At 36.4% G+C, this 22,101-nt stretch overlaps 1 protein-coding gene across 2 annotated transcripts; it reads right to left on the reverse strand.

The window, feature by feature from the left end:
• Positions 1-7: 7 nt before the first annotated feature.
• LOC130419675 (apoptosis-inducing factor 3) lies at positions 8-21,704 on the reverse strand. 2 transcript variants are annotated; one of them, XM_056746576.1, is made up of 20 exons: positions 21,416-21,704; positions 13,579-13,806; positions 9,649-9,859; positions 9,352-9,461; positions 9,105-9,214; positions 8,897-8,941; positions 8,566-8,662; positions 8,023-8,135; positions 7,816-7,902; positions 7,343-7,434; positions 6,251-6,381; positions 5,800-5,915; positions 4,812-4,883; positions 4,374-4,437; positions 3,307-3,383; positions 2,993-3,110; positions 2,638-2,736; positions 2,415-2,490; positions 1,964-2,068; positions 8-1,057 (listed from the first exon to the last, which is right to left on the reverse strand). In XM_056746576.1, exons 2-20 carry the CDS (start codon positions 13,607-13,609, stop codon positions 1,015-1,017), a joined length of 1,797 nt encoding a protein of 598 aa, XP_056602554.1. In that variant the 5' UTR covers positions 13,610-13,806; positions 21,416-21,704; the 3' UTR covers positions 8-1,014. The 2 variants fall into 2 exon arrangements, with proteins under 2 accessions (XP_056602554.1, XP_056602552.1); XM_056746574.1 differs by having other exon boundaries at positions 9,649-9,862.
• Positions 21,705-22,101: the final 397 nt, after the last annotated feature.

Consider the following 22,101-nt stretch of genomic DNA (forward strand, 5'->3'; position numbering starts at 1 on the left):
TTTTTCCACCAGAATGTGTCCCATATGACTGAAACCTCCAATCCCTGAGTTAGTACCGAAGAAAAACTGTAGGAGGTCAGAGCTACCAGGAAAGCATTCAATAGTATTGCCTTCACTCTAAAAATACAATCAATAATCGATCACTCAGTTATCAATAATTCATTTTACGATTAGTCAGAAAATACAAGCCTCGAGTCTTATATTACGAGCATTTCTATAGATAAACGTATATCTTTACATATTTGTGTTTTGTGCAATTTACTAGCAATGCAACCGCCGTTCCCATTAGCAAGAGGTATATTGTCATCATTGAAGGTCAGGGTTTTTGGTGCCCGGGTCATGCTTACGTTTGAGGGAACATTCAATGTGATCGTCATCATAGCGTCATTGCCACGAGACCACAGAATAAAGAATTCTAGAGGAGTGGATGCCAGTTCATGTAGTTCAAAAAAATCATATTGTGATAAAAAGAATGCCCCGTGCAAATGAATTCTCATGCATCTGTACTCTACAACTAAAAACCGTTTTCTCTATGATTACTAAAAACTGCTTCAGGCAAAGCGGCATGGGGCCGTGTGTTGCGATGAGAGCCGGACATCACATCTGTTCAAACATTCCCGTTGCCACAGCCAGGCTAATCAGTAGCAGAAGTTTTGTAGAAAATAGTGCTGTCTCCATGTTTGAATGCATTTACAAATTATTACAATTCCCATTTAACCACTCTGTCAACACCGTATACAGACAGACGCTTCATGCAAAGAGTAGTGGGAATCAACCAACCCACAGAAGAGAGAGACGTCCTAACTAGGACAGAGAGCAGTTATGGCTCATTTGATGGATCCGGGTCCAGAGATGTTCCACCTCATGGGGATGAGGTCCTTGGCACATAAACCAGGTGCTTGTGTGGTTTACAACAGCGTGAGTCTTCAATGTAGTGTCGCATTGAACCAACTTTGTCAAGACTCTCTGTTTTGAGAGTTTGTCCAGGTTTGGCACAGAGGAGCAGACATATCTTCATTGTGAGCCTTTTTCGATCAGCCATGACATGTCTCCTGTCCTGCACAGAGAAATCAACGCACAGCACTTTAAAAAAAAAGGTTTTAAGAAAAGAAGGTTCTCGAATGCTTCCGAAGCGTTTAAAATGTTGCATAGGATAACGAACACAATGCAATAAATTAGACAAGTACATTTAAATTTATGAGGAATAAAAATCGCAATGTATAAAAATATAGGTCTAAATTTTGGTGAAAAAGTCAAATTAATTATTTTTTAATGTAGTTTAATAGTAAAAATAGCATTAAACTAAAATAAGCTTAAGTTGAGGTGCAAAGATGGTATACAGGATTAAGAATTTAAAACGAACTAAAACAAAAACCTCAATTAATAATGAACAAGAAATAAAAATCAATAAGTGGAAACACAACAAAAAAGCTAAACATTTAATTAAAATTAAAAATACAAAAATAAAAGCTAAGAGAAAATATTAGTAAAACTTCAATCTGAAGAGTTAAACCTACAATTACTTGTGATAAATACTTTGCCCATTTGTTCATAATGGTGAAATACCACAGAAAATAAAAACACAAATATGTTTTACGCTAGAAATGAAGACACTTTCTCGACTCTCCTACCGGGCTTCAGAAATCTCACATTTAATCAATTTTTGAAGTTATCCACGTTCCTCCACAATCCACCTGTATGTGATCCATGTCTCATTGGTGCATTCTTGAGTCAAGGCCTTCATATTTTGCTAGTTTATTCAAACCCAAGTGAGCATTTAAAACAAATATTGCATACAAAGATACACCACTGACATCACAAGTTGATGCTTACAATAGATAAATCAAAGTCGAGAACTGAGTCTCTGAGCCGCATAAACTTTTAATCAATGGAAAAACAACAAAAGCGTCTCTACAACACATTTGCTGTGTAGTCTGTGGTTAAGATTTTTAAATGTACTTACTCCACATCACGTTTCCTAATCGTCTTTCCAGAGCCAAACACTTCTGCAACCCGTGACACAATGGGGTCGTAGTTCATACTGGCCACGGACACCACCTCTTCACTCCTGCCATCAGAGCGGATTAAACAACACGCCACACAACTAACATCATCTTAAAACATAGGCAATAAATAACACCATTGAATAAAACACAACCACCACTATAGTACACAATATTCTACATTACAAAAATAAAGTCGCTATACATTCAAATAATAAATGAGAAAAATGTGTTCTTCTCTTCCATCTTGCTTCTCTGATTGGCTGATAAAGATACAAGAATCAAGATCCCACCGTGTGCGAGATGAAGATGGATTACCACAGTAAACTACAGTACACATACTTCAGCAGAATCATTAAGGCTCATTTAGAAAGCGTGATTTAAACTGCATGATAAACGAAATGCACTCACTTCGTGTAGAACGCCACAAATTTGAGCTCTTCCAGATCTCCCTGGATGACAACATCATCGAAGCCATCCCCGTAACCTTGACAACAACAATTCAACCACTTGAAACGCATCAAGCGCAACAATAATGCTAAAACTACGCCATTGCAACTGTATTGTATTTAAATGATAAGTCATTTTTCATCAGCATATTAACATAATGACATTGTAAATGTTTGTCTTGTACCTGCATATCGAATACTCTTGCCAAACATCGCTGTCCAGAAATAAGGCACCGCTTTAATATCCGTCGCCTTTCCCATCATGCTGAGAGCGGCCACTCTCCCTACAGAGGACGACAGAAACAACAGGCTAAGGTTTTCATTGTCATTATGTGTTCCTGTTGCTCTATTGGTAAAGCGTTAGCAGCGCAAACTTCATGGGTTTGATTCCCATGGAGCACTTTGAATAAAAGCCTAATGCAAAAGGTCAGTAAATATTTGTTTATTTTTAGTGAAGAAATGACAATGTATATGACAGAAACTAAATGGTTAAGGTGTTTGAACTTTGCTCAGCACGAGGAAACATTCAACAGGTCTTACCGTGTACGTGTGCCATCTGCCAGTGAGGAATGTTCACCTTCTTATTGCTGCGTAAAGCCAGAGGAAATGTCACCACGTCACCTCCGGCGAAGACCCCGTCCATGTTGGTTTGCATGGTCTGAAAGGGTTAAAACTGGAGTGTAAGTTCACAGTTTTATGAGCACATACTAGCTTAAACCTTAGCAATGATACTGTATACTATAAACATACTTTGTTAGAGGTGTTTGCTGAATAAATGTGGGCATCTGTCTTATCATACATCATAGAGAGACTCTTACAAATGCTACTGTATGTATACTGTAAACTGACTGCACCTTGTTGACTGGGATGAAGCCTTTAGAATCCATGTGAATTCCACTCTGCTTCAGAAATGCTGTGGCTGGACCTGAGCCTAAACACACATATACACAGAAACAGACACACACACATAAACAAACACATACATAATCACACACGCATGCACGCAAATTCACATGCACACAAACACACATAAACAAACTAATTATTATTATTATTTTATTCAAGGCGCCTTACTAGACATTCAAGGACACCGTACAATGCAAATAAACAAACACACACACATACATATATATATATATATATATATATAAACAAATAAACACACATGTAAGTGAACACATAAACAGACACACATAAACAAACAAATAAACACACACAAACACACACATAGAAACAAATAGACAGACAGACACACACGCACATAAACAAAACACACAAGCATACACGTATGCACGAAATTCACATACATACACACACATAAACCAACAAACAAACAAACACGAAAAAAAAATAAACACGCACACACATATATAAACAAATAAACACACCCATAAATAAACACATTAACAGACGCGCACAGAAATGAACACACACAGACAAATACATAAACAAACAAACAAACACAGACACAAACATATACAAACAAACACAGATACAAAGATATACAAATAAACACAGATACAAACAAACAAATAAATAAATAAATAAAAACACACACATAAAAACACACATGGAAACTCATAAACATAGAGACACACACACATAATTAAATAAACACACACATAGAGTACATAAACACACACAAATCTTTGATTATGAACTTCACTTAGAGATCAGAAATAAGAATATTTTAATTTTTTATATAATTTGGATTAAAAGCTATAAAAAATTTGCTACAAAATTAACGGTAATTTTACAAGACTATGAATAAACAAATTAATAAACATTTATTATTAGTATGTTTTAAATATTTCATGAAAGACACAATGAAGACACATGAAACTAATACAGTTGGTAATAGTAGGAATAGTTAGATTTTGTTTCTTGAAGTATAAAAATTGGCCTAAAGACACAGACTCACCTATACCAATAACACACACATCCGCTCGTAAGACTTTGCCACTTTTCAGTACCACTTCTTTTAACTATCAAAACAAAATAAACATGAGTATTTCACATTGATTTACTTCGCTGATTCTTCATCATGATTGTAAGGGCACAAAACACATCACTATCAAGTTATTTCTGCAGAAAGACATTTTGACGAGTCAACTCATCATGCATCACAATTTTGCTTATTTAGAATTATGAATGTACTCCTCTGACTGTTTCTACTCATTTTCTGATTTCTTGCAGTTTAGCTCAAGAGAAATTCATTACTGCAGTGACTGCATGATGAAACACTGAAAGCTAAGCAGTGTCACAGTCAGAGCGGGTGTAATTTATTAGAGAGAGAGAGAGAGAGAGAGAGAGAGAGATCAACCTGTGTTTCACTGAAATTCTCTCACTTTAATGATACCTGTCCATTCTGGCCTCTCATCTCCCACACCTCATTCAACATGTAGAACTTCACTCGGTTTAATTCAAACAGCTGAGGAGAGTGACAAAGAAATACAAAAGAGATACAATCTTTAAATATAACAAATTTATATTATAAGTAACAAATAAGTACATATGTGAGTAAAATACAGCCACAGAAAAAATGAAGAGAGCTCTCCAGTTTTGTCATTCCAGTCCAGTGTTTGTTAAATTTAAACTGTTCAAACTTCAGGAATGACAAAGTCACCCAACAACAAGAGAATATAAAGACTTTTTTTTAGGCTTCTTAAATCATATATTCATTTTTGAACAGATCCTAAAACGCATAATAAAACTTTAGTATTTACATGAACAGAAACTTGTTTTTTTGCGATTTAAGATTGGAAACACATTTTTTTGTTATCTTGACAGTTTGTCTATTGTCTATTATCTAAAATATTTGGTATTTGGGAGAAATGTGGACACTAGTTTGCAGAACTCATCATTTCACTTCAACACATACCTAGAAATAGGAAAGAAAAACTTTTAAGAAAAAAGTTAATTTTTAACTGAAATTCATTTTGGAGTGGTCTCAAAATGTTAAATGTGCCTCGCATAATCTGGAAGGTGCTTATTATTTAAAAAAATGACATTACAAGAAGTTACTTTATAAAAAGTAATGCTGGAATTACAAGTTCTAGCATCTTCTCCATACTTGACCCCTTTCCACAATGTTGAAATTCATCAATTCAAATTCATTTTTGCCTTCTTGACCATCACTAAATGTTTGTATTTTTTGTCTCTCAATTGTCCTCAACGTAAAAAGATGGATCTAAACATCATACAGTCATTGTTGGTCAAATATACAGAAGATGCTAAAGAATCTAAGATTGTGCGGGACCTGGAGCATTTTGTTTATTGGTGTAGCTTTAACGTTTCAATATTTTCCAGATTCTGCAGGGTGTATGTAAACCTGTATTTTCTCTGACCTTCATCAAGACTTTCCCAACCTTCTCTCCGAGTGCTTTTCGGAACGGAACGGCCTCTATACCGATGACAGAGACTGAATGAGCTTTATCTGTGAGAGCTGCTGCTACCTCCATACCTGAACAAAACAAATCACATATATCAGTTCTGTACATACTGTAATCCTCTTACATATCAGTGCTTTAAACAGATGCCCATGTACATGTATGAATTTCATTGCAATAGATGATAAAACAAACAAATGATGCTAGACCCTTGTTCACTAGCAAACACAAAGTTCCGTTTTGTGTAGATGACATAGATGTCACCTGTTTTGATATTTTTTTTTCCAATGCAACAATTTTCACAATTGCATGTGACTTAAGTGTATAGGTACTTAATATCTGCACACAAGAATTATATAACTATAAAGAAAATAAATAACTGTACATTTTACACACTGTAAGCTCTCACCGATAAATGAAGTTCCCACAATGACTGCGTTCTTATTGCTGGCGAGTGCAGCGATGCTGTTGGCCTCTTCTGGTGTTCTCAGGTAAAACACATTTCCCACATCTTGGCCTTTGTAGCTCAAAGGTTTTGGTCTGACAAAGGGGAGGACATTTACATACATATTACAGACAGAATAGAGAAGATCTACAGCTTTAAAGGGACCCTGCCAAAAAATAAAATTCTGTCTTAAATGACTCACCCTCTAGTCAACAACACTAGGACCTCCGTTCATCTTAAGAAAAAAAATCAAGATAATTTTGAATTTTCAGTTGACTTTCAATGCGCAGAAAGTGCACTATATCGTGTTTTCACCATTTTGTAGTGGTGTCTGAAACCTGAATGAAGTACTTAAATCCCTACATTCGTTCACTCTTTTTTACCCACAATGCACTCTGATTGTGAGTGTACATTCGATGGCCGTTAATGCCACGAATGCACGTTTATACATTTGTTCTTGTTGACAGCTACTTTTGTGTTTTTGAAGATAAACAGATTATATGAATGTTATAGACAGGGGTGCTTTATTTTAAAAATATTAAATAATTGTCTTAAATGTTAAAGTAAATAAACGTGGAAAACAGTTATTTTGTTTTCTTTATTTAAACTAATACAAAAACATGACTAATAAAGTGAAAATGAACTTTATAATTTTATCAGGCAATCCATGAAGCCACACAGGTGTAAAATAACCGTTTAAGTCATATGTCCGCGACAGTACTGTCAGATGCAGGTTATGTTACGTCAGTGTCTGAAATTGTTCACTCATCTTCACTTCTTCCCCATATAGTGGACTCAAATGTCATTCGCTTTCTAGGGAATAGTGAAGGAGTGAGCGGTTTCAGACACAGCAACGGACTATTTCAACGATTTCTTTACTCACGTCCTGCTCTTTGAAAGCCAACTGCGTTGCAGGGAGTATCTTAATTTGTTCTACGAAGATGAACTGAGGTCCTATAGGGGTTGTCGAACCACTTAAGGGCGAGTAATTCATGACAGAATTTTCACTTGTTTTGGCCGAGTTGCCCTTTACACAGACATTTGTGTGAATGTTACCGGCTTCCTGTGGCAATCAAGAGTTTTCGATATTCCATTTTAAAACCGTCCCGAAACAACACAGTCTTCGATCTCACGTCGACAGAGACTACCTAGAGACAGAGTATAGTCTACAAATTCAACACATTCATTTGCAATAATAACAAATCTTTAAACCTCAGTAAGGAACATTGGGAAGACTTCTTAGCAAGTTAGCAAGTTGCTAATTAACATTCATAGCCTATTAATAGATTATTGGCTGTTTAAAAGCACTTATAAAGCCATATTCTGCATGACCATATTCCACATCCCTAACAACTATCATACTTACTATTAATAAGCATCAAATTAGGAGTTTAACTACAAAAGTTGTAGTTAATGGTTTGTTAACAGCGAGAATTGAACATAAAAATACAGTGTGACCGAAATATGATATACATCTTACAAAAATGTAATGTTTTCGTCTTGTTAAAAAGACATAAATGTCATCTCACCTCTTTTTCTAGCTGTACCTCAATGTCGTGCATCTGAAAGAACTCAGCGGATCTCATCTGCAGCTGTTCGGCTGTGCTCTCCAGAGACTGAAGAATACAACATCAGCTATCACAGTATGTGTGGTCGACATGATAACCACTGCACTGTACATGTAACAGTGGTGTTACTGATCTCAGATCTCTCAGTGGACTGTTCTGTGTACAAACCTTACTCAGTTTAGGCCTGTCGTATGGTGGATGTTTGTCCATGGTGCACATCACAATGCGATCCGTAAAGCCCTCCTGTCTAAGGGTCTCAGCGCACACCAGACCAGCAGGACCTGAAAGAGAGCATGCAGGACTAGAGAGTTAAGACATCGCATTAAGAGATGCATGCAAACTATTGATCAACGACCAATAAGGTCCTTTCCAAAAAAGAAAGGTGTTCACCTTATAGACAAATGTGATCTTTGCCGGGCGGCTGTCTGATCTGATTATAAATGATCATACCTGATGTTATCTTAACTAGTAATTGATTCGTGTTGTGTTAAGAGATGACATTAGTTAACCTTTAGACCTGTCTAGCGTGTTTCAAATGCACAAATGCTGTTCCTCAAGTATTCCTTACACTGCCCCACATTTGTGAATAACTGGTCACATAAAGTAGTTCAGCTTTGTGTATCTCTATCATGTCAGAGAGTGCTTTTCAGTGAATATTTGGCTCGTTTTTTTCTGAATTTTCATGTAGTTTTAAAACATTATGGCCTCAACCTGATCCAATAATGAGAACGTGGCTGAATCCATTGCAGGAATTGATGACAGCTGAACATTTTGACATGGCCTTTGTCCGTCGCTGGGTTTGTAGGGCCTATCAGAAAACATAAAGTCTCATCACCTTTTACAACTGCTGTTTATTAAAACATTTTTCACCATTTTTACCCAGTCTGTGAAAACCAGTTTAAAGTCTCAAATTGGAATTATGATGATTGTATGAATTCATTTTGTCTTTGACACAGCTTTACTCAGTCAATATAAAAAATATCAAGAATATATTTTCACAGAATGTGCTTTACATTTACGCAATTTTTAATTACAACATTACCTGCTTGTTTGCTCTTATAATCACCTTCTCCTTTTCAACTCTAACCTAAAATAGACAGAAGGATTTGACATGACGGATCATTATTTTTATAGAAGGGATTATGATTATTATTTGATGATCTCTTTTTTGCAAATCAAGCATAAATATATATAATATACAGTGATCATGACCTGACGGGCAGAATCAAAGTCCAAAATAATCAAATCACCTGGAAGGTGGGCAGACTGTCAAGCCCAGGATAATCCTCAATATCACCTGTAGTGATGTTAAAACACGCCCCATGCCATGGACATCTGACGCGCCCTTTTGACAGCACACCTAAGCGACAGGAAGAATTATTTTAAATGGATTTCTATAAGAATTTTCATTCAGTTCAAACAGTTGATAGCCGTTGTAAATGCTTTAAATGTGACATCATTTATGCAATACTTAAATTCGAATACGTCACGCATCACCTTTGACCAGTGGAGCACCATAATGTGGGCACTTATGTCCCATGGCAAGGAATTCTCCATGTTCCTTTATGAGCAGAGCTCGGCCTGTCCCCAAATCAACCTCACGCATTCTGTCAAATACAACATACGTGATGATCAGTACGGCTCAAAAATACTTAAATTAAATACACCTTACTTCCAGTCCATCATATTTCTTTTCGGTTTGTTAGTTGTCCAGATCAATGAATACATTACAACTCTCTCTTTAAAACGTCATATAAATACTGTACTGTACGACTGAAAGTAGAAAAAACGTACTGTCCATTCTCAAGGTCTCTGACGTGACAGACAGACGCCTCTATGAAATCTCTGTGTTTGCGCTGAGACTGTAGAGTCACGGTGTCATCGTCCGAACAATGTCCCAGAGAGCCGTTGGGTCTGCACTCTGAAAACGGACTGGCCTTCCCATTAGGAAACATCAGGTCCGGTTCCTTCTCTTTCTCCAAAAGAGACAGCTCAACTTTGACCTCTACTGCAAAAATGTTAAATTACAAGTAAAGAAGTGCGTGAGATGAGATAAACCTTTTTTTATTTCATTGTCTATATCTCACAATGTCATACCCAATAAAAGATTCTAGAGCTTGTTATAGCTAAGAACTATTCATATACAAAAATTATAAAAAGAAGTGGTCCAAGCTCTGAAATATGTTTTGTTGGCAATGGGTGCGCACTTGCTTTAGTTCTGCTTACCCCTCCCCCCCACCGTACGCTTCATATGTTTTCGGAAAAAAAAGTTTATAAATGTGATCAAACTAAAGACTCTACTGATATTTGAAGGGTACGGTACGATACAATTCTGTAAGTACTCAAGATTAACATGAGATATGCAGCAACTGTATTCATTATGTATTGATCATAAAAAAGAAAAATACTTATACAAATATAAGGGTTGAATTACACACCCATAAACATTTATTTTTAAAGCTAACATATGTAATGTGCATCCGATTCTGTAATACTATATGTTCTATATTTTTTTAAAGGTTTTTGATTTACTTTTCCATTTTTAAAATCCTCCAAAAATATCTATAATGCCTGCAGTAGTCATATTTACTGTAAAGCTGATTTGCAACAAACTGGCTATGGAAATCAATTTAAATTGAATTGAATTTATTTTGAGGTCCCCTATTAGGCTCCGACCCCCTGGTTGAGAAACACCATCTTAAAGCAGAAAATGTAGACTGAAAAACTGCCATAAAACTGCCAAAATTCAACATAATGATAAATAATTTAGATTAATAACGTTTTTTAATGTATAGAGCTCAGTCGGAAGGTGTGCACTATGGTTTTCTCTCTCTCTCTTTGTCTCTGGTCAGAAGAATGTGCTGAGGACCTGCGTCTAATGCTTTAATCACACAGGAATTCTCACCTGCTGAGCGAAGCTTAATTAAAATCAATGGAAAATAATGCAAGATGAATGAGCCGACGGAGGACATAGAAATCTCGCCATCACAAAACCGCCTTTAAAACCCTTGTTTTTACTAGCAAAACTTTGAAAATGACTGCAGAGTGTTTATTAATACAATGTGATTCATTTAGTGAGTAATTCATCTCATCTCAGGGCTCTGTAAAGACATTTAAACTTTCATTCCCTTTAAAGAAAGAAATTATCTTTACAGGCATACATGACAAGAGACATATTTGATCTATTTAGTCAATTTATGATACAAAAATAGATTTAGTAAGTTAACAGTCACATTATTCCACAGAAAAAATTAAGAGACCATTCCAAATTTTTATTTAATGAGCATTTCTAGATAAATTTCACGACGTTTGGTTTCAGTCCAGTGTCTGTTGAATTTCAACAAAATCAAACCTCAGGAGTGACAAAGTCATACAAAAGCAAAGTGAAAGACTGACAGCATGACAAGACACATGAAAACTGTGATAAAAATCCAGGTAATCAGATAAAAAAACAAGCTTTTGTTATATAAGAGGGAATCGTAATCGGGCGAACATCATGTAAGTGTTCTAACTGAAAACGCCCTTGTAACTGAGATAACGTGTTATTGACAACAGGCCCAGCGAACGCCAGGTTCTGGGTATGCACCTATCTATGACGACATTGATAGGTTGAACACCGCCTCCATATAAAAATATCAACGACTACTTCTCTAGTCCCGCCCACTGGTTCGCACATTAACACAGGAGGCGCGGAACCAGAGAGCAAGCAAGCAATAAACAAACAAACATGGCGTTAAAGATAAAGCTAAATATTGTGCCACCCCTGGTTGTGGAAGAAAACAGTCGCTGCATAACCTTCCTTCGGATTCCGACACTAGTATTGCGGGGTTAAAGTTTATTTTTAAAGACGTTTTGTGGGAAAAATATGGAACGTTTGTTCAGTTCATTTCTCCAAAGATTCGTTCGTGACAAGGCAGAAATCGAGTCAGTGGCAGTGTCGTCAAAATCGGATCCGATAGGAATGGCGCAGCAATCTTATGTGAGTAGAAAATAGTGTAGTGTACTACACTCAAGTGTAGTGTACTATGCGTCACTATGCTTTGTTAGAGGTCGCTTGATGTGCCCTGAGCACTATTTGTACGAGATTAGTATTACCTGGGGACCTCTAGTCATTTGTATTATTTGCAGAGGTTGTCTGTGATCTTGAGCCCGTGCAAATCGGCATCTCTGTGATTTGGTGGGCTCATATATCATTTTTCAAGGTTTTATCCAGTGTTGGCGAATAATGGAGGCTGTTTTGAAGTGTTTGGTATTATTTCAGGTGCTGGGTGATATCCATAAGTTACCGGGATTCTCCCATTTGTTTATTTGTCATGGAAACTCTCGTAACATTTGACACCCACGATTCTGGTGACCTTTTGTCCGGATCGCAATCAAGGGTCTAAAAAGGCCAACATGTACGGTCATATATCATGAAACGCAATACAAGTATAGGCTATACAAACTATACGCAAAGCCTTGTCATCACATCCGGTAAATAAGTCAGTAAATTCGAGTATAATCATCTCGTGCGAATGCATCACATGAATACTGATGTGGGGAGGACATTTATAAATTACAGGAGGTCTCCAGATAATACTAATGCTGTGCGAAAACTGTGAATATCAGCCTATTGTCTACATTTATATTAGTTATAAAGAATGCAGATACTTTTTTAGTGCTTTTTGGTCAACACCATTGGCTGAAAGTTTGTCTAACGTTGGTCATTAAAGCTACAATCCCTAACTTTTGTGGTTAAGAAAATCAGTTAGTAAACAAATATATAAAACCAGCTTTAAAAAATGTCTCTTTACATAACAATTACCTTCTAATAATCAGTCAGTTATGATTTCCCTGGAAACATAGTTTGACATCATTTAACACGTAAAGATATGTAGCGATACACACGTGAAGATAAGTATGTAACGTAACCTGTAATTTGATGTTTAAAACAGAAATCAAAGCAAAAAGTGTTTTACGCATTTTTTTCCTTTTCCTTTCACTCACTCTGACTGACTTCAAAACGGTCTCGCGCTTTAGTTCAAACCGCTCTCCCCCTTTCCTTGTCCTCTGAAACCCTACGCCTACGGTCACACTTTCACTCGGACATGAAAGTCATCCGGGTGCCCTACGGTAGCGCTCCCTCCCCAGCCGCCATTCGAGGAAACAGCGATACATTGTGAAACATTCGAAACTCATATTCCGCTGTCTAATCCTCTTGAACACACAGAGACATTAAGAGCATTAAAATTCCTCCTGCACTAAAGGAAAGCCACATAGTAGCCAAATGACCTAAATATAGGTGGAGATACAAGGTTTAAAGCCATAGTTCACGCGAAATATTAACATTCTGTCATCATTTATTCATCCTCAAGTCATTCGAATCTCTATATGACATTTTCTTCTGTGGAACACTAAGGAAGATATTTTGAGAAATGTCTCAGTTATTTTGACTTTTCCATTCAATGGAAGTCAATGGGTGCCCTGCGATGGGTTGGCACTACATCCAGGGTGTATCCTGCCTTGATGCCCGATGACTCCTGAGATAGGCGCAGGCTCCCCGTGACCCGAGGTAGTTCGGATAAGCGGTAGAAAATGGATGGATGGATGGAAGTCAATGGGGGTCGATGTTGTTTGGTTACAGACATTCTTCAAATATCTTCTTTTGTGTTCTTCACAAGAAAGAAAGTCACACAGGTTTGGAATGACGTGGAGGTGATATGATGAAGTGTATCTGTTCGTCACCTGCTTTGGGTTTGGAGAGGCATCCTCCCATGGTGTGCCCAGAGTGATGCCAGGTGGCCCAATGAGAGGAAGACCCAGGGTGGGTGTTAGAAGGACTGGACTGGATCAGACACTCGGGGTGGTCCGTTGAGCCTGAATAAGATGAAGGCAGAACTGCAGGGGGGATGTTCCGGCATGCCGGGCCCACACAGCCATCTCAGAAATCAACTACTGTACATAATACACGGCCTGAGAAAGCAAACAACAAATCATTTATTGTCTTCATTTGCAAGCAACATGTCCTTTTTATCTTGAATTCCTTACAGGACACGATGACAAAAGAATCTCTGATTTATGATAGATAAGTGCTTTGCTTGAGGGTCTAAACCCCTTGTGACGTTCTACCAGTATCAGTAACAAGCACAACTTGTCCAGCATGTTATTTCACATCGGTCTGAGTTGTCAATATTTATCAATGACTAAATGGTAAGTTCTCAATTATCCCCACCCCATTCCAACCACAGTTTCATGCTTCTGGCAACGCTAAAGAGTTTCAGTTTCACACCCGACATTATTCAAAATTACATCACTTTTCACTATCTGGTTGGTTGTTATCTCCCAAATAAAAAGTATGTTTAATTGAAATAAATGATCAGCAGTCTTATGCATTATTTAGAATATACTGAATTATGGATCGAACCCAAACACAGCGCAACAGTTTAAGAAAAAATCATCTTAAAAAAAACTCAACATAAGAACTTACACACAGTCACGACGCTGTCACACATAACTAAATAAAAAAACACAGGACCATAACAGGTCTATTCTTTTATTGTTTACTCTAACTCAGTTTCTTCCCTTCTCTTTAAAGGTACTATAATACAGCTTTGGCAACAACAATCTTTCTATGTGATTGCCAATGATGCCAAAAGCAAATGCCAACGCAAAATTTATGTCATGTGGTTATGGCATCTTACTATAACTTTAATGCAAATAGACTGTACAAGGACACTTGCTGCTTTATTATGTGATATGAAGTGCTGAAGTAATGAAAATTGCACGTTGATGTTGATATATGATGTCAGTGTGCATGGTGAGTAGAGAAGGTTCAATAAAATGTCCACTTGCAGGCGTGTAGGAATATAATCGACCATATATATATATATATATATATATATATATATAAATATAAAGTTTGGGATCACTCACTTATTTTTTATTTATATTTTTTCCTCATGGTAGAATGAAAGTCATAAAAACAATGTAATAACACAGTTGTAACTATGGGAATTATGTTGTGACTAAAACCATTCAAAATGAATAAACTATTTCAGCATCTTGCAAAATCGTAGTCTTGGCATTGTATCGTCCAGCTTCTTGAGGTCTCAACCTAGACACTTTTTAAACAATACTGAGGAATTTTTCGTCTTTGTTGGTTTCTTATTGACTGCTTTTTATTCATTATTTGGTTCAATTAATCAATGAAAAAAAATAATGGTTTCAAAATGAAAGAAATTTATGTTATATATTATATTTTTAATATCATTTTGAATTCAAACATTGAAACATACACGGTAAGATTAAAAGATTTTTAAGATCATGAGAAACTTTTCTGTCAAGTGATCCCAAACCTTTGACAGGTAGTGTAAATTGAATTTTAATAGTGTACTTTTTTAAATGTTTTTTTCGTTTGTGTGTAGGTGTGTGTGTAGGCGTGTGTGGCGTGCGTGTGTGTGTTTAAAGCACACAACTGTTTGAAAATATGCGTGTGAATCTCCTGTCCTCTTTTTCCAGTGTTAACCATTACCCTTAGTGAGTTCTCATCTGAACTAACTTTAATTAGGTATTTTAAATACTAAATACTAATTTCACAGCATTCAACAGACAGTAAACTCGGTTTGCATAGAACTACGATTATATTCATCCTTTAATCCGGGAGCCAAGTATGAAACTCACTGGTTTTACCTTCATTTAACATTAGGTTCAATTCTAGAGAGTCCTTTCAGGGTACACTCAAAAGCCACTTGATATTCACATCACACTCAAGGGTCTGTGAAATGGCAAGTAAAAACAAAAAGTTTCCACAAACAAACCTGGAGCAAAAAAAACAAATGTTGAGAACCTTTTAAATCCCATCACATGAAAAGTATTGATCTTATTGCATTTTACTGGTTTTGTGCCAAATCTTAAAACCACACCTGAAACGATTATATAAAAAATGTGTTACTCTCTCATTTTTTTCCTCTCATTCTTCTTTATCCCTTCATTTCAAAGATTTCCACTGCAGTACTGCGGATTATGAGAAAGGGAGACACCAGCATGAAACACCTTTAGTACGCACTCCAAAAAGCATCTCGCCAAAATAAAAGCGTACATTCCAAACAGCAAAAATAGCCCGCCTCCCTCTTCCCGCTGACAGAAAAGAGCCGTTATTGCTATTTCTTAAGAATTTATGAAAATCTCCATAGCAACTATGAATCTGTCCATAGGAGCTTTGAATAAAGCACTGGTTTTTAGGTTACATGATGATGGAAAAATATTTGTGGCACTTTTGTCTCTCTTCTACTCGCCAGCAACACATTAACACGAACAATATTGAAAGCTCAAATTACTTCACGCTGACAATTCTTGAATGAAACGTTTGAAAATAGGTAATTTGTACAAATTGTGATATTATATGCACTTTTATCCAGTATTACTGGATTCTTACCTAAAAGTGAATCAAACACCAACTTTCCCTCTACTGGGCCCACCTTTCTTGGGTCCGGGATATTTCACCCTTTTCTCCTAAAGTAGGTTAATCAGATTTCAGTCTTCCCAACATACACAGGGCTCCCTATCATGTATTCGCAGTGTGCCCTTAAGCCGTTTTGGAGTAAACAGGTTGTTACCCTCACACCTCTCAACAACACTATAGATGTGGAATGCACACATGGGTATTAGTGCAAGGCTACATATAGGCCTAACAACACATAACATCTACATACAATATACTATAGCACAGAATAAGAATCTCAAAAACACAAGAACTGCTATTTTTGAACACAATAGGCCATAAGGATCTATTCTTGTAATTCCAGGATTCCGAACAGATTTCAGCAACGTCACAAATTATGTTGACACAGAATGTGCAATTCAATGTACATCTTGTACATATGACATAGAAACAAATAAAACATTTATTTTCCAATTACACTTGACAGAAACGTGTAAAATGCTACCTTTTTATACCTCTTTCTCTCTCCCTCTTCCAACAATCTAGAAATTGTACAACTATATAACGCACTTGTCATATTATTGCCTCCTTAAGATGAATTGTTCAGTTTCCCTCACTGTTGTCACTTTGGCAATGTACAGAGTACAAAATCGAAAATAGTCACATTATAACATAAGCTCAAGCAATTTTTTTCAAATTCTCAGAAAGCCACATGTGATTATGTGATTTTACAGCTTTAAACTCAGCAGGACAGTTCACATAAAGTGATATATACTGCATGTCATTCATTCCTATAGTTCCAAACCTTATGTGTCACAATCTATTTGATGTCTACAGAAATATTTTTTTTGAGAAACATTCGAGACAAAATACAGTCACTGAGAATTCCATTAGGGACAAAGTGCTATAAAAGAGCAATGTATTTTTTCTTTGTGAATGTTCAAGTACGAGCTGGTGTCTTTATCTTTATTGATCCCGCGGAGTTTCATTTTCCACCCCTACTTTTCTCACCATTACAGTGCAAATTGTTTTGACAGTTGTAAGTTACTCTAGTCACAGTACTGCAATGAAAGAGCAAAGCCTGGCTGAACACTGCAGTGCAACAGCAACGGTGTCAACCATCAAACCATTTCTTTATGAGCAGCAACAGCCTGCAAAGGCATTTTCGCTCTTTCTTCCTGACAGAAACAGCATATGACAGACAGAAAACAATCACCTACTGTAATGACGCCTCGTTCTCATCCATCTCATCTGCTGCCAGAATGTGAAGCTGATGTTGTCCAGCAAGTTTGGCTTTGATTTACTTCTCCGGGCTCTCAAGGGTTTCCCCCCCCACTCACACACACACACAGAGTTTATAACCTGGACTCTGGCTGACACGCACATACAAAGGCTTGACAATTATGCATGTAGCAACTTTACACGTGCATGAAGTCTTTTGCATATTGTAAATCAGCTGTGTCAGCATTCACACTGTAGAGACTATACATCATTGATTATCCGTTCAAACTTCTATTAATTTATCCAATAATGATATCATCCATTCATACCTTCGTTTATCTATTCATCCATTCTGTCTTATTTTGTTAATTCGTTCATCCATCCATTCATGCATTCATGTGTCCATTTATCTATTCAATTATTCATATGTGCATTCAACCATGAATCCATCCATTTATGCATTATTTTATCTATTCATTCATTCTTTTAGTAATTCTTTACATTGTTCTTTATTTCATTAATCCATCCATCAATTCAATAATTTATCCATCTATCCAATCCTTCATCCATCCATTCATCTGTGCATCCATCCATTAATATATTATTTTTTGTCTTTCAAGTCTTTCACTCATTCTTTGCTTTTTTCATCAATTCGTTCATCTATGTTTCCATCCTTCCATCCATCCATTCATTTATCCATCCTTCTACCCATTCATTCATTCATCCGTCCATTCATCTGTGCATTCATGCATTTATTCATCCATCCATTCATTTATCTATTCCTCCAGTCTTTCATTTATTCTTTATTTTTTCATTAATTGATTTAATCGTTTCATCCATTCATTCATTCATCAATTTAACCATTCAATTATTCATTCATTCAACTAAACCACAGTATATGCCTTTATATTCGTTCGACCAAAGAGGTGTCATTGCCAATTACAGTATATCTCCTGCATGTCACGTCATATCAAAAAAACAATCCAGAAGGGGAGAAAACATAGGAAATGTATGTCAAATTTGAATTACTGTAAACTGATGTCAAATAAACACATGAAAAGTCTTGTTATCTGCATATCATGACTTTTCCCTAAGTAAATACTGTAACTTATTAACAGGTTTTCTCAACACTCTCACAAACTTTTCTCAACACAACAAATCTACTCCACACAAGTCACACAAAGAGCTCAAAATATACTCACAAATCTCATCAAATTACTCAAATGATATAGCCTTATTGTCTTATTCATTTTTCATTATTTCTCCTGATGATTTCAAACTTGATACATGAAAGCGTAACCTCTGAGCTTTGATATTTTCCTCAGGTGATTTGACATACTGCCACTGTTGTGAGTCTAAACTTAAGTGGTAGACCCTGATGTGAGATCGAGTTTGATTGACCAGCGTGTGTAGTCCCTGAGGTGAGTTTGATGCTCAGACAAAACAAAATGATGTCAAAGTGAAGAAATGGGCAGACCACAGAAGTTGTCATGCCAACAACCGTCCCTAAGGAGAAATCCTTTTCTGGTTTAACATTAGGAATCTTGCCCTGATCTAAAAACTGTCCTGTAGAGAGATAAATCAGAATAAAACCGCTCTTTTCACAGCTCAGTTTTTTTTTTATGGAATTATTAAACAACACAGTAAACACCGGCTGTATCGTAGTTCAACTTTTTGATCAACATACCGGAGGAATACAGGCAAAGGATCAGAGTATTGGTTAATTGTTTTTCCCAGAACATCTGCATCATCAAAACATAATGGATATCTTGTCTTACTTTGTACAGTGGGCAGTAAAGAGATTAAATGGAGATCAGATGTAAACTTTTGCTTAACTGTCATCTGTGACTCATATTTCTGCTCAGAGAAAAAGAGCCAGAAATTTCACAAATGTTTCCGCAAACTGAGCTCAGATTTGATTAGTTTGCATTCAAAAATCTATATCGTTGAATATCTCAATATGAACTCAAACAGTTCTAATCAAATTGACTCAAACCCAGATTATTTTACCTCTACAACCTACATTCATTTTACAGCCTCATTAGTTTCCTTTTTAATTCTCCTATAAGCAATTTTTGAGCAACATCTGAGCAATAAATATTCTCCAGGGAGTAATTAACACATTGATATCTCCTAATTGTATTGATTTATGATAACAATATCGGATTTATAATGGTGATAAAAGATAGCATCTATTTAATTGCTTCTGAATATTTCAGTTCTCATTTGTATGAATCTAAAAATCATTTAGAAATACTTCTGCATGAGATTCAGTAAACTAAACTGAGACATCAATATCCTACTTACAAAAGAGAACATCTCAATTATATCTCATAGACGGCAATGAGACCAACTGAGATTGTTGGTATTAAATGTTATGGTTTTTCTATTGGGAAAAAAGATCCTACATCCGTCACATTGTGTGCTTGTGAGTTTTAGAGGAGATCTCAATGTCAAACTCTGGTATGATTTGGCAATTTATTCAATTCTTTACAGTAAAAACAAACAAAATCAAAATTTCTCAACACATCCTTATGTCAAAATGATCTATAATATACAGTATTATCTGTATATATGATCTGTACAACACATCAATAATTGTCTCATCAAGAGAAACATATAAAACAGAGTTGATACTTCAACAAAACTGAACCACCCTGCGAGCAACAACATTTTCATTTTGGTAATCCCTCAAATTAAATAAGCAGTCTTGAATTGTAGTGAGATGGAAAACGGCTTTTGTTTGACTTGAGTTTATCACTCAGAGTGGCCGCAGGATTATTACAGTACAAATTAACTGAAATATTGGCATACGGTTAATCAGATTCCTCTGATCATTATGGCCATAGTGCTTATTTTTCCTCTGTTGTAAAGCCATCTGATTGTTTTTGCAAACTTCTCGAGTAAATCTGGATAGTGTTTGACTCTGGGAGTAGCTCAGTTATTACAATCACAAGTTCACATGAGTTTAGTGTTGATCTGGTTGTGGAATTCAAATACTAACCTTTAGTACATTGCGGTTTAAAGCACACGCTCATAGCTGTATTGTTATTCACACAATCACATTCCTTCAAGACGTTTTAATACGATTTTAAACATAATCAGATTTTCAAAGTAGAGATATATACGTCATAAAAAAATGCAATAGTATAACTTTTAGTCGTAACTTGTTATAATGACACAAGCACTGTGCTGTCAGTTTACAGTTTGTGATGTTGTCTGAACAGCGATACAACTTTCTAAATAAATGTATGTAATAAGTATGACTGAGAAGATATATCGAAAGTCAAGCATTGCATGTACAAGTCTTTAATCATGAATAAATATTTAATTAAATAATAAAAATCAATATAATGGCCCATGTAACTGTAGCTTCATGACAAGTTAGCCACGCAAAGGTCAGGGGTTCAATCTTAGGGTACACATTTAAATGAAAAGTATTGCTTAAATGAATTGTAGGATGCTTTGGTAAAAGCATCAAATACATAATGTGAATTTATGTAAACAAATTTGAAAGACCTCACATGTTTTAAATACCCGTTTTCCATTTTAGAATAGATTAGATACGGATATATGAATGTATGATGTTCAAAATCATTTTGTGAAACAAACACAAGACATCGAAACACTAAATCTGAAACCGATCTAAAGTGTATAAACATTCATTCATTAATATAAATGTGGGGAAAACAGAGAAAGAGAGAAACAGACCCCAATGCACCACACTACGATATGTGCATTTCTGCACTGATCTACTGTATTTAACCAAACCTCAGATCTCTCACACACTCTGTGTTATTTTATGCTTATCTTGCTGCAGAAATTTTATCTGATAAGAGTTGTATGTGCTGTCTAAGCAGTCAGCACTATGATCTGTATTAAATAACACTCCTGAACTGAGAGTTAATAACCTCTGCTCACCTGGTCCTGTGTAAATCAGCTGTGTTTAACTCCTCCGCATCAGGCCCGATGTCTGGAACTCAGTGATGTTTAATCGTAGCTATCCAGTTTGATCTTCTGGATTGCCGTTATTCCTGTAGAGTATTCCACAGCGCAGCAGTCTGTCCTCTGCAGTAGCCCTGGATCAAGGCACAGACTAGTCCGACCACAAACCTCTCTCTCTTTCTCTCTCTCTCTCTCTCTCTCTTGTACACACACACATACACACACTCCAATAGCGTAAGCAGAGGTGCTTGTAAGAATTGCTCACTCCTTTGCTCTCTCTCTCCCCTTTTGTGCTTATTTAGTCTTTCACAAACCCCCTCTCTCTCTCTCTCTCTCTCTCTCTCTCTCTAGCTGAGGCTGGGATTGCGGCAGCGGGACTCTTGCCAGTTACTCAGCTGTATGCAGCATTGATGGAGTTGCTCAGGGATGCTAACACAGCATGAATTTTCCCAGCGCTCCACTTTCCCTTTCGCTCTGCACTCCCACCTCAAGCCCCAACCTTCTTGTCTCTTTTTATCACCGCACCATAACCTATCAATCTCCTTCCTTTAGAAGGACACTATCTAAATCACACTGTCCCAATGCTCTCCTTCATTCCCCTTAATTGTATATAGCTTGTTTTTCCATGGGTCTAACTCCCCATTTAAGATGAGTTTTGCCTC

The sequence above is a fragment of the Triplophysa dalaica genome, chromosome 4 (assembly GCF_015846415.1).
Source record: "Triplophysa dalaica isolate WHDGS20190420 chromosome 4, ASM1584641v1, whole genome shotgun sequence".
In the NCBI taxonomy this organism is placed as follows: domain Eukaryota; kingdom Metazoa; phylum Chordata; class Actinopteri; order Cypriniformes; family Nemacheilidae; genus Triplophysa; species Triplophysa dalaica.

Excerpts from the sequence above, each read along its gene's own strand:
- LOC130419675 (XM_056746574.1), bottom strand. The coding sequence starts at position 13,609 with ATGGGAGGATGCCTCTCCAAACCCAAAGCAG. Across the intron at positions 8,942-9,104 it reads ACAGTCTGCCCACCTTCCAG|GTTAGAGTTGAAAAGGAGAA; the intron begins GTGATTTGATTA and ends TGTCTATTTTAG. Across the intron at positions 4,438-4,811 it reads TGAGAGGCCAGAATGGACAG|TTAAAAGAAGTGGTACTGAA; the intron begins GTATCATTAAAG and ends TTGTTTTGATAG.